This window comes from Hevea brasiliensis, chromosome 4, assembly GCF_030052815.1.
Source record: "Hevea brasiliensis isolate MT/VB/25A 57/8 chromosome 4, ASM3005281v1, whole genome shotgun sequence".
Classification (NCBI taxonomy): domain Eukaryota; kingdom Viridiplantae; phylum Streptophyta; class Magnoliopsida; order Malpighiales; family Euphorbiaceae; genus Hevea; species Hevea brasiliensis.
This window is the reverse complement of record NC_079496.1, coordinates 39,364,657-39,378,471: the sequence shown is the minus strand read 5'-3', so window position 1 is coordinate 39,378,471 and position 13,815 is coordinate 39,364,657. Positions and strand designations below refer to the sequence as shown.

Below are 13,815 nucleotides of genomic sequence, written 5' to 3'. Positions count from 1 at the left end.
TTTTGCATTAATTAGTATTGAGTTAATAAAAAATATTTTTTTTAATAAATTTATTTTTTAAATTTTAATAATTTTATTAAAATACAAAAACGCATATATAAATAAATATTATTAATGTGGCATTATAACTAAACAGTTTGTGAAAAAAGTATTCTTAAAATATAATTTTTATGAAAAGCATTTTCTACATATAAATTTTTTCCACGCTATAATAAAGATCATTCATGAAATTTTATACTTTCGACCCTTTCATTAATAAAAAATGTACATTTTTATCAAGCTAATTTATTAATGGAATCAACGGGTAGTAGCTTTAGTGATTCCATTTTAAAAATAATGGGATTTACTAGTTAATGTTAATATTAATAGCGATTTAGCCGAATAATTACATTTAAGGTTTGGTCCTCCAGCATAGATCGGAAGAGAGGATTCGGCTTTCTAAAAGCTTTCACCAATCGAGACTCGATGGTGGAGAGATGGAAACGGGAAAGGTAACAGTGGAGAAAGTAGATGGAAAATCAACAGTGACAAGATGCTTCTCTAAGTATCCTCTCAAATTCATCATTCCCACAAAGGTTTTTGGCTTTCTCCCTGCTATTATCATTTGAATTGCCTTATACAGAGACAATCTGAGCTGACCCCATTAATATTCTTATTCAATTTGCTGGTATATTTTGTATTTTCAGGTGGGTCCTTCCAAAAGTGATGCTGTTTGGATTTACACCCTCACCTATGGTGGTGGCATTGTCTCTGTATGCTCCATCTCTCTGTCTCGTCTCCTTTTAGCTGTGCGTGCATCTGCCAGTTTTATTTTGTTTATTAACTCTATTGTTTGTAGGGAGATTCTATATCAAGTGAATTTAACATTGGAGATGGATGCACCACTGTCCTCACAACCCAAGCTTCTACCAAGGTTATTTCATAATGCTAGAAAAGTGGTTGCCTTAATCTCTTCACTTGTATAATTGATTTGTACTTAATTCAATGAATTAATTCTTTTAAATCTGATATTTAGGTGTACAAGTCTTTGGGTTCTAAATGTTCTGAACAATTTCTTGAGGTAACAATCTTTCCTGAATTGAATTAGCATTAAAATCAATACATCATCAGCAACCAGTATGTTTATCATACTCAAAGCTTATTATGATAATACCACCATATTATCGTACGAAGTCTTACTGCTTTTTTCCATGCAGTAGGCAAGAATTGGCAGGGACTCCCTTTTGGCTGTCATTCCAGATCCAGTGACATGTTTTTCAACTGCAAGATACTCTCAAAAGCAAGTCTTTAGAGTGCTTTCAGACTCAAATTTAGTAATTGTTGATTGGATTACCAGTGGACGTCATGAAAGTGGAGAAAAATGGGATTTTGATCTTTATAAGAGCACCAACAACATTTTCTTGGATCATGATCAGCCTTTGTTCCTTGATACCGTATTACTTTCTATCATATTTAGAATTTTAACTGATTTTTTTTCTGTATCTATTATTTTTCTTGACCAGAATGCTATTTTAGAAGCTTACACAAGAAAATTATGGACTCTTTCCCCTTTACTCATATGTTTCATCAACAGCTCATCTATTGTGATAATGTATTGCCATTTTTCTTCTTTGTCCATTGAGGAACTGATTAGGCCTTGCGCTGCACAATAGAGGTAGATTGTCCATCTAATAAAACTAAAGCCCTATCTTGGTAGCCACTTCCATCTTTGATGAGATTTTGATGTTCTAACCACTGGGCTGTTCTCTTCTGATGATGTATCAGAACATATTGCAACATGAATCAACTGTTCACATATTGGGTTGACACATTGTACCCTCATTGGTTACTCAGGCAGCCATGCTAGGTTTTTATGTCATTAGTTAGGTAGATTAAATTTCTGTTTTCCAAATAACAATCAGACAGATTAGATCTCTCTCCTCTTTTGTAGTCACAATCTTGCTTGCATTTATGGTATTGGTGCCTTTTTGGTCTTTGTTTCTCATGATCAACTTTATTTCTGTGAAGCCCTTTGAATTTCTGCATATCAGTTGTCCCCTTGAAATCTCATAAGTTTTTTGAATTTTAATTAATGTGTTGGTTTCAACTTTTCAGTTTCTTCCTTACCAAAACCTTTTTAAAGGATGATCTTCTGATGTTCAGCTAATTGTGCGCCTATTTTGAATCTTATAATTCAACTCTTTCTGCTGACCCATTAATAAGTTAGTTTCAACTCTTTCTATTTTGCATTCCTTTAGGCAGAACCTATCTTTTGAAATTATGATTTTAAGTCTCTCTCTTATTGAATACATAGATATACTCAATTTTGTCTCACAGTTTTCCTAGGTCTTATAGTACTCTAAATCTCTTAGATATTGCTGTTTTCTTATTGTAATATTGTAGGTATGCATCAAATCAATGATTCATTATTTTGGTTTTTTTTTTATCATCCATTAGTCATTTTCAAACTCAATAATGTGAGTCTTGTCTTGGTTTCTTGTTTCAATTGGTTTAATGTCCTATTACAGGTATTGCTAGAGCAAGGAAACATTGCTGCTATCACAGAACGCATGCGTGACTACCAAGTTATTGCAATGGTTATAATCTTGGGGTAGACACTTTCATATGTAGTATAACTTGTTTGCAACTTTGTGATTCTATATGTTCGATGCAGTTTTCATTGCTCTAGTCAAATTGCTTGAAGATTTAGTGATTTTTTTCCAATAGGCCAAAGCTGAAGCACATTCAAACTCAAGTTCAAGAACATGTGAAAATGATAATGTCTGAGCAATTGCAAGTGCCTTTTGTTGGCTTACGTGGCCATATAAAATCAAATTCTAGTATTTGCTTCACCAAACCACCATTTATTGCATCTTGCAGCTTATTTGGTCCTAAGGTATGTATTTAATCTCAATGCCATAGAAATATCACCAAGTGTTTTTAATTGTTACTTTTATTTTCACTTACATTAAATGAGCACTGCAAATTGATATTTTGAACTAGCATGTGTCTTGACCATCATTTATTTTTCTTAATCTGGCAATATGAATAGCAATAGTTTTCTAATTTGGGCATGCTCACGCCATTAGGTCCAATTTTAATGCTAAGGATAGCTACATGTAGTTTTCCTTTAAAGATACTTCCTAATCTATTAAAACATGATCATTCAGCAATAAGAGAAATGGCTTTGTTCTATTTTGTTAATTTGGTTTCAAAGTTAACTTAGCCCATTAAAGCCCTGATCTTGTGTCTCTCTGTTTGCAGTATACATTCACACTTACAATTTTTACTTTATTTATAGTAGTCTAGTTTGTTTTTGTGATAAGAAAAGCTAAAGTACTTGTAGATTCATTTTCTTTCAATTGTATGTGATATTCTACCACCATTCTTCTTGAATTAGGATCTGCTCTGAAGTCTAATAATTTATTTCTATACTATGTGTTAGTGCCATATTTTAATTTTACTTAGTTTTGGGTTAATGTTAATTTAATTTTTTTTAGTTAATTATATTTTACCAATTAAATTATATAGCCTAAATTAATTAAAAATAAGTGGTACTGGTAATTGTGTGTTAGTTATTTGAGAGTGGGAAGTTAAAAGTAGTAGAGCAGAAAAACAGGATTTATGGAGCAGCTGCGATGGACATTCAAGTGTGAGAATGTGGAGATCCAGAGTGTTCTTGAGGATCTTATAAAAGGAAGGGAACTGCAAACAACAAATTTGATGACAACTCTGCTAATCAAAGATCAAGCAACACAGCAAATCAACTCAATCCAATTTCCTTTCAAATCTTTAGTCGTTTATTTCAATCCAGTCAATTTCCATTTGATTCCTGGTATAGGAATTTCAATTTCTAAGTCCTGTATTTCTATTTCTAATATTTATTGCAAAATCAAACAAAGATCCATTTGCATTCCAATATATAAAAGCCTTGTAATCTGTTTTCGATTTCACAATGGCAAAACTATCCAGTCCAACTAGTTACCCACTGTGTGATTTTTAGAAGTCAGTTTTAGCGCATCTTTGGTTGACATACCTAGTGTTTGGCATGCTTGGTGGGGACTCGAACCCATAATCCTCTGATACCCATAAACTTCACACTTTCCTCTCATAAGAAACCTAATTTTACTCAAATATTTTTCTATTTTACAACCTAGCTTCACTTTCCTCACTATAAAACCATCCATCTTGTTACTGCTTACAATCAAAAGCTGACGTTACATCGCTCCAACAATGTCTCACACGCCATGATAGCATTTTGGTGGTCCCTGAACCTATCCCCTGGGTATAAATAACTTGGTCCCCTTGCCTGTCACTGATATAGTTTCTTTTTATTTATAATTGTTGTTGTAATTTGTGTTGTGGTTACCTTTGGATCCAAGACTTTAAAGCAACCGTTGCCATAGGCTTGTTGGTTTCCCAAGCAATTTTAGTACAATATAGCCATTGAAGCATATGTATCTCTTTAGTATTTAGTTCCTTTTAAACTCGGTTCCCTTGCTTACAAGATTCTCAGGTAAAAATCTTATGGGCATTATTCTTTGTTGTTTGGTTCCTCAAGTTCCTTTGTACTCATTTAGTTCCCTTGATTTGTTGGTTCTGAAGTAATCTTTGATTCAACATTTTTACCATTACAACTTGTTGTCTTCCAACATTTTTTTTTTTTAACTTGTTTCCCTTGTGCCTACAAGCTTCCAAGGTAAAAACTATCTCTTAGCGTTATACTGTGCTGCGCATTTTTCCTTGTTAATCTAGTTATGCTCTGTAGATATGGAACAAGTTCCTCTACTTCTTCTATGATAAAAGACGCAATGCCTGCCAAAAGTTCTAAGGTTCCCCTTGTCATACTAGCGGGTCCTCAGGCCAATTCTAGTCCATTTGTTTGCAAGGCCAAAGCATTAACCTCATAAGCATCCTTCAGTTCTTTCCCTGCTTCTGACATTAATCTTATCACCAAACTTGACCAAGGTAAGCAACCTTATGAAATTTAAGAAATTATATTTAGCATGTTGCAGCTGTTAGGACTTGTGTAATTGTGTGAAGATTATTGCTCTTCTTATGCAGCTTGACAGTTTGTTGTTGTGAGAACTGATTTAGGTGCCCCAAACTAGGAACCTGTTTTCTATATGCTCAAAATACAAAGGAGATTGTCGTAAATTTTTCAATTTTCCTTATAGATCATTGTTTGACTTCTTGGTATGTTCATCTTCAAAATCCACTTTTGTAATCGACACCATCCCATCAATTCATTTTCTCCCCAAATTTCCTGTGCATCCCGTTGAGAGTTACTATTGTATTTTAATTAGTTCCCCAAGATTTCTACAATTGCCGTTAATAATTTTCTTTCCTTTTAGGTTATGAAGAATTTCTATATAGATGTTAGAGCATAGATGTTAATCATGCCCAATTTGTTACAAATGTAGTCAATCCTAGCTCCATTCAGAGCTTTTGTGAAAATATTTCCTAACTGCTCTTCAGTTTTGATGTGTCATGTTGAGATGATCTGTTATTGAATCTTTTCACGAATAAAGTGACAATCAATCTCAATATGTTTGATTTGCTCATGAAACACTGAATTAGAAGCAATATAAAGAGCAGCTTGATTATCACACCACAATTTCGCAGGCAGGGAGGTCTTAAAACCTGTCTCATCTAGTAATTGAAGTATCCACATTACCTCACATACTGATTGTGCCATTGCTCTGTATTCAGATTCAGCACTAGATCGAGAAACTACACTCTGCTTCTTGCTTCTCCAAGACACAAAATTTCCTCCAATAAAAACGCAATATCTAGTAGTTGACCTCCTGTCAACCTTAGATCCAGCTCACTCGGCATCTAAAAAACATTCAACATTCATATGCCCATGATTACCATATAGCAAACCTCTTCCTGGAGCGCCCTTCAGATAACACAAGATTTGTTCCAAGGCTTCCCAATGAGCAGCAGTTGGGGAAGACATAAACTGACTTACTACACTAACGGCATAAGCAATGTCAGGACAAGTGACTGTACGGTAGTTCAATTTTCCTACCAATCTTCTGTATCTCTCTAGATCTTCAAACAACTTACTATCTCCTGCTAACAGTTGTAAAGTTGGAGTCATTGGTGCGCTACAAGGCTTAGCACCTAATTTCCTGTCTCTGTCAATAGATCGATGACATATTTTCTTTGAGACAAGAAAATACCCTTCTTACTTCTCATAACTTCGATACCCAAGAAATACTTTAACAATCCCAAGTCTTTGGTCCAGCGAGTTTGGAGGAAGGTTTTAAGAGATGAAATACCTGCAGAGTCACTCCCAGTGATGACAATGTCATCCACATAAACTACCAAGAGAATTAGACCAGCCTCATATTGCCTATAAAATACTGAGTGATCACACTTACTCTTTTGCATACCAAATTCCTGTACTGCTTCACTGAATCTCCCAAACCATGCCCTAGGACTTTGTTTCAAACCATAAAGAGACTTCCGAAGCCTACAAACTTTACCCAACTCCCCCTGAGCAACAAACCCAGGTGGTTGCTCCATATACACCTCCTCCTGAAGATCACCATGAAGGAAAGCTTTCTCGATATCCAATTTATGTAGGGGCCAATCATATGTAGCTGCTAAAGAGATAAACAAGCGAATAGAAGTAAGTTTAGCTACAGGAGAAAAAGTATCAGAGTAATCAACTCCATATGTCTGAGCATATCCTTTTGCTACAAGGCGTGCTTTTAACCTAGCCACAGAACCATCAGGATTTACCTTTACTGTAAATACCCATTTGCAACCAATAGCTTTCTTACCAGTGGGCAAAGGCAATAGTTCCCATGTACCATTAGCATCTAAAGCCTCCATTTCCTCTTTCATAGCATCACACCAGCTAGGATGAGACAGTGCCTCACCAACAGTATTAGGGATAGGAACAGAGTCTAAAAAAGTAACAAAACACTGAGAACAAGAAGACAATTGATTATAAGAAACAAAAGAAGAGATAGAATAAGTACATGAACGTTTATCTTTACGAAGAGCAATGGGTAAGTCTAGATCAGAATCATGATCAGTATGAGGTACAGGATCTCCCAACGAAGTAGCTGGTAGAGGATCTGAGTCAGGAATCTCCAATCTCCTGGAATAAACATGAACAACGGGAGGTCAAGTAGGTCTAGAGAAAGAAGGAACAGGCTGTGGGAGAGGACTAGACATTGGTTGGACAGTATATATTAAGAGATCATCCTCCTCTCCCTGACTCTCATACACAGATGATGGAGGAAAAAATGGAGTGGACTAAAAAAATGTGACATCTGCAGAAACAAGATAACGATTAAGAGTATGAGAGAAACAACGGTACCCTTTTTGGAGCCGGGAGTACCCAAGGAAGACACATTTGAGAGATTTTGGATCCAATTTAGTAACCTGTGGACGAACATCACGCACAAAACAGGTACAACTAAAAATACGAGGTTCAATAGGGAACAAAGATTTTGAAGGAAACAAAGCAGTATAAGGAATTTCCCCATTAAGGACAGAAGACGGCATACGATTGATAAAAAAACATGCCGTTGAAACTGCATCCGCCCAAAAGTGTTTAGGTACTTTCATCTGAAAAAGAAGAGCATGAATTATCTCAAGAAGATGTCGATTTTTCTTTCGGTCACGCCATTTTGGGATGGGGTATCCATACAGGAAGACTGATGAAGAATGTCATTTTGTGTCATATAAGGCTGAAATTGTGCTGAAAAGTATTCTTTGGCATTGTCACTTCTTAATATGCGCACAGAAATATTAAATTGAGTTTTGATTTCATTACAAAAGGCACAAAAGATAGAAAATAACTCAGAACGATTCTTCATTAAATATAACCAAGTGACACGAGAGTAATCATCAACAAAAGTAACAAAATAATGAAATCCAGTTTTAGATGTAACAGAACAAGGACCCCAAACATCAGAATGAACTAACTCAAAAGGGGATGAAGCCCGTTTATTGACTCTAGACACAGAAGGCAAACGATGATGTTTTGCAAACTGACATGACTCACATTCTAGTACTGATAAAGACTGAAATTGAGGACACAGCTTCTTCATGGTAGACAAAGAAGGATGACCCAATCTACAATGAGCTTCAAGAGGTGTTAATGAAGGAACGAAACGTGAAAAACACAAGTTTATACCATTGAATTCAAAAATTTTCACCTAGGGTCACATGCATCATGCAAGATTTATTTTTATCTATTTGATTTCAATGATAAACAACATATTAAAACTCTTTTAATATGTTTTTGGATCTGTATTTGCCATTTAAGATTTTAAAATTAATCAGATTAATTTTAGAACCCTAGATTAAATCAAGAACGATTACACTAACCTCTTGATGCACTGCAGCGTGTCTGCGCCTTTGAGATTCGTCTTCAGGACACCAGATGTTGTCCCTCTAGCTTGTCCACACCAAGAACACCTATGGCAGCCCTTGAATAGCTTCTAAAGCTTTTTCTATTAATTAGAAAATCAAGTTCTGCCTTTTAAGAGATTAAAGATGTAAACAGGACACTAGAAACAATTTCTAGTGTTCTTAATTCAAGAGATTGATGGCTAATCTCTTTGAATTGATAAGAGATGAAGAAGAAGAGATAAAAACCCTCAAAGTGGCGTGACAAAGGAGTGTGGCTGCTGGTTGTGTTTTATTTTCTCATAACAACACTTAAATAGCTAGGTTAACACATTAAACCCTTGCCACATGTCACCCTTTGATTAGCTCTAGGTTTAAGTGACCCAATCACATTGTGCCAAGTGTCAAACCTATATTTAATCTTGATTTTAATCATCTTACATGATTAAAAAAAAAACATTTGGCAAGCTTATGTGTTATGCCATGTGTCACCATCTCATGGTGCCACGTGTCACACTGCAAAATGACCAAAATGCCCCTGTGTCTTAATTTTGAGTTCTTAACCCAAAATAATTATTTTCTTCTTCTAATTAATTTATATCAAATATAAATTAATTAATTAATCTCTATTAATTAATTTCTCATTAATTAAATTCATATTTAAACACTTTAAATATAAATTTAACTTATATTATACATCCAATAATCTAGATTTGGTTTCAAGTCATGCTAGGGACTTTGCAATCTAATTGCAAACCAAACCTATTTAATTAATCAATTAAACTCTTTAATTAATTAATTAAATCATATTTAAATAGGTGATAACTTGTGTATGTGTGTGACTTACTAGGCTCATCACTAATTGGCAATGAGACATGATATCAACTCTTAATATTATTAGAACTCTTTCTTACCATAAATGATTTCTCTAAATCATTTTATGAACCTCATAGACCATGGTTAACACCTAGCATAGCATGCCATGGCCACCCAATTAGTAATAAGGTTTACCTTAAATGAACCTATAATCATATGTTACCATGCACTGGAATCTCTCATTACAAAATCCCAACTCAATTTGAGTCATGGTTTATGTCAAACTCCATTTGCTATGAATATTATGTTCTCTTTTAATTCCAGTTCTTGATTAAAAAGATTTTCTCATTAGAAACTATTTTCTGAATAAATCTATCTGTCCTGGCCAGGAACTTGAAACATCAAGAACAATTAAATAAACATAGGATTTTATCTCTATTTACTTAGAGGAACAGATTCCATCTTGATCAACACCTACCTCCATATATAACTAGTAGGAGCCAACACATGCCCATATACCCATACACAGTACAACTATGAAAGCGAGATCAAACTCAAACTACCTATATACAAGATAATCTGTTCTATCTCGTGTCTAAAGATTATATGCACTGATATGATTTATGACAAAACATTGACAAGAGTAAACTCCATGTGCTTGTCATAAGTGTCACTGGTTCGGCCTACTTATCATTTATAAGTGCCTATCATGTTTGTTATATGGCATGAGACTCACCATTCCATCTTATTTATATCTCATATAAATAACTTGGGAATAAACATGAATACAATCTTTCTGGATAAGTCATGTCCTTATTATGAAGTATCCTCGATTGTGAACCTATTTATGATACTTTGTGCTAGAAATATTGTCACTCATATTCTTAACAACTTAAGAATAATATTTCTAACAAAACATCAATGGACCTTTTCTATTACACATAAATATATTATGTAAACGGAAAAGTGGAAATGCCTTTTATTAATAAAAATATGTACAAGATACATACTAAATGATATGCTCTAGGGCATACTACTAACAGTTAAGGTACTGGAGCAAACAAGCGACCGCGGTACATGATTTTCCAGAATGTAGAGACCACTTGACTTTCGTCCTCTACCAATAATCTGCTTCGTCGTAGGATCCTGAAATAAACACTGGTCAGGAAAAAAGGAAACAAAACAATTTAAGGTACGAGTAAGTTTACTAACAGAAAGTAGATTAAAAGAGAATTTTGGTAGACACAAAATAGAAGACAGAAATTGACGAAGTCGGGTTTGCAGTTCCAGAACCCATGACACAAGAAGTAGAACCATAAGCTAAAGTAACAGTAAAGAAAGTGAGATTAGACTGAAAAGTAGATAGAAGACTAGAATTACCTGTCATGTGATATGTCGCACCAGAATCAATAACCCATTTGGATGAAAAAGACACAAGGCATGTAGTGGATTTACCTGACTCAGTGATTGCAGTGACAGGAGAACTGGTAGGCTTTAGAGATGCCTGATACTGGGAAAATTGTGCAAAATCCTCTGCAGATACCAAAATAGTTTTCTCAGAGGAAGATACTGTAGAATTCTCTGTTGCCATATTTGCCATCTGTGATCGCTGATTTTTCCTCTGAAGTTGCGGACAATTATATTTTGTATGGCCAGGCTCATGGCAATAATAACAAATGACTCCTCTTGAGTCCTGATTAGAACTAGCCTCTCCATTACGCTGATTATTTCTGTTGCCTGTAATTCCTCCTCTACTTTCTCTTCTATTACCCTGTTGTCCATTTGGATTATGGCTAATAAGAGCACTACTGGCAGGCTGTGAAGATTAAGTACTCTTTGTACGAAGGACCCGTGTGAACGTTTCATGCAAAGAGGAAATCTCAGAACTAGAGAGAATATGAGATTTAGCAGTCTCATACTCTGAAGGAAGGCTTGCAAGAAAATTCATAATAGCCAGTTGCTCCCGTTGGGCTTGCTGAACTTTCACATTAGGACTAAAAGGCAACAATACATTAAGTTCCTCATATACTCGTTTAAAATCCATAAAATAAGCCATGAGAGACTTATCCTCTTTCTCAGCACGGTAGAATGCCTTACAAACATCATAAATACGGGAGATATTCCCTTTACTAGAATACAGAAAATCTAAGTAATCCATCAATTCCTTAACAAATTCAAAGTGATTAATTAAACTAATTACCGCACTATGAATCGAGTTCCGAAGCTGCAAAAACAACCGAGCATCCTCCCTTAGCCAAGTTTGTCGTGTATCATCAGTGGGTGGATCTTTAGTAAGGTGATCATCCTTATCAATGCTACGCAAATAGACCCTAACAGTCTTACTCCACTCCAGGTAATTCGAACCATTAAGTTTGTGTTCCGTGATCTTAGTCATCACCGGAATCACATAAGAAATAACATTCTTATTGTCTGCCATTTGTTGAGACAAAGAAAACTAACCGAAACGCTAATCCAAAGTTCTTATAGCAGCAAAATAACCCAAAATCACAAATCAAGTAAATACCGAAATAGGATCTGAGAGCCAAACCTCAATGAGGGGGTTGAGGTGACGCCGGCGATGTTAATCGGGGTCGAAACGACCAGTCGGCGGCCAAGGTCTCTCCTGAGCTGGGTAGTGAGAACAAATAGTCACTCTAGATTGATGACCTGCTCTAATACCATGTAGAAAGAGATGATTCTTATTGATTTCAATTAATCTTCCTATAATTGTGTTCTACTAATTAGGAAGAAATCCTAAATAAGAAATCCTAAATAGGAATACAAAATACAGAATATACAGAGAAATAATATAGTGATTGACTTTTCATAACATAGTGATTGACTTTCCATAACACTGATCTAAAGCATCAGTCTCTAATTTCATTTCCATTGGGCAATATTGATGAATTACTAGTCTCCAACAGCTTAAGACATTCTCTACTATTGGGAAAACCAAGTCTTGGCCGAATTCTTCTGCATAATGGGTTGGTTGGATTGATAGGATGCATCCTATTTATTTTGTCAAATGGGAGAAATTGGGAATTCATCATCTTAGCCACATTTCTCTTCCAATGTGTACTACATCCTTTTTGCTGCATTGCGCCTTTGGTCTCGACACTGTAATTTTTTGTTCTACCAATTGGTCCCAAAATCAAAGAACTATTAGTACGTTGTTGAATAGAAATAAGGAATGCCAATTTTTAATATTTTGTCATCATCTAATTGTTTTCGAATGGATCCATTCATTAATGTAAGGTTCGAGTTTATACAGCCTTAAGAAAATTAAAAATAAATAAAATAATAATAAAATATAAATATATAATATATAATAATAAAATAATAAAATATTATAATAATAATATATAATTAAATGATATATAAATGTCTAAATTCTATATAATAAAAAATAATATTTAATATAAATAACAATATTATTTGATATAAAATATAAATATTGAATATCAAATAATAATATAACATATAATGTATAAAATTAAAATAAATAATTTCTGTTACTCTAAAGGACATAGTGACTCTTATTGGGTTGTTAATTGTTGGACCAGATACTCCAAGTTTGATACTTGATCTCCCTTTTGACTTCCAAGGTTCCTTCTAAAGAATTTCAATCTTATACTACAGTGACAGAGTATAGCAAAGGTACTTCCACAATAGACCATGTGCTATATTTGTGGACATTCATATGCAGATACATTTTTTTGTCCTGATTCTGCTAGACCCTCTGTAGAGTATCTTCCTTTAGCCTACTCCCTAGCTCTCAGTGGTCATTATGCTTTGGGCAACATGATGCTAGGCTTGATTTTCCATGCTCTATCCTGGATTGTGGACGATACTCCCTCAGCAAATGGAATGGTAGTCTCTAGGTGGTGCAGCTTTGGCTCTTATCATACTTACTGAAATTGAGGAATTCTCCACCTTTCTCTGAAGACGACATCTTTGGTCAATGGGTTGCACTTCTATCTTCATACATGTTTATTAGTGAAGCTTTGAAATTCTTTTATGAATTGAAGATGGAAATGTTTAATTGTTTCACACCATTTGACGATCCTAACAGTTGTAACAGGCAAGATATAGTTTCTTAAATTTTATAAGGATGCTTATCTTGGAAAAGTTTGGTGATAAGATTAATGCCAGAAGTAGAGAAAAAACTGGAGGATGCTTGTAAGGGTAATGCTTTGGGTTTATGGATAGATGAGCTAAAATTGGCTTGAGGGGGCTACTGGTATGACAAGGGGAACCTTGGGCCTTTTAGCAAGCATCAAATCTTGTCATAGAAGAAGTAGAGAAACTTGATGCCATATTTGTATGGAGTATAGTTAGATTAACAAGGAAAAATGTTTAGCAAAGTATAATGTTAGGAGACTTATTTTACTTGGGGATCTTATAGGCATAGGGGAACTAAGTTCACAAAGAACCGATGTTGGGAGACAAGAAGTTGCAGTGACAAAAATTTTGATTCAAAGATTACTTGGGGAACCAACAAATTCAGGGAACCAAGTGAGTACAAGGGAACTTTAAGAACCAAACAACAATGCATAATGCCCAAAAGATTTTTATATGGGGATGGGGAACTGAGTTCAAAAGGAACTAAATGCTAAAGAGATACACGCATTTCAATGGCAATAC

The 13,815-nt window shown here is 34.8% G+C and overlaps 1 protein-coding gene across 3 annotated transcripts in view; it reads left to right on the top strand.

The window, feature by feature from the left end:
- The first annotated feature begins 202 nt into the window (after positions 1-202).
- The window catches only part of LOC110671685 (urease accessory protein D), a 26,730-nt gene continuing 13,117 nt past the window's right edge, over positions 203-13,815 (top strand). The window contains exons 1-8 of one of the 3 annotated variants that reach the window (XM_058145699.1): positions 204-575; positions 687-752; positions 839-913; positions 1,016-1,060; positions 1,200-1,433; positions 2,508-2,590; positions 2,707-2,875; positions 3,591-4,195. In XM_058145699.1, coding sequence (XP_058001682.1) covers positions 477-575; positions 687-752; positions 839-913; positions 1,016-1,060; positions 1,200-1,433; positions 2,508-2,590; positions 2,707-2,875; positions 3,591-3,635 — 816 coding nt within the window. In that variant the 5' untranslated portion in view covers positions 204-476 and the 3' untranslated portion in view covers positions 3,636-4,195. Of the gene's footprint in view, positions 576-686; positions 753-838; positions 914-1,015; positions 1,061-1,199; positions 1,434-2,507; positions 2,591-2,706; positions 2,876-3,590; positions 4,196-13,815 lie in introns of those variants that run through there. The other 2 variants (XM_058145698.1, XM_021834227.2) reach the window with 2 other exon arrangements.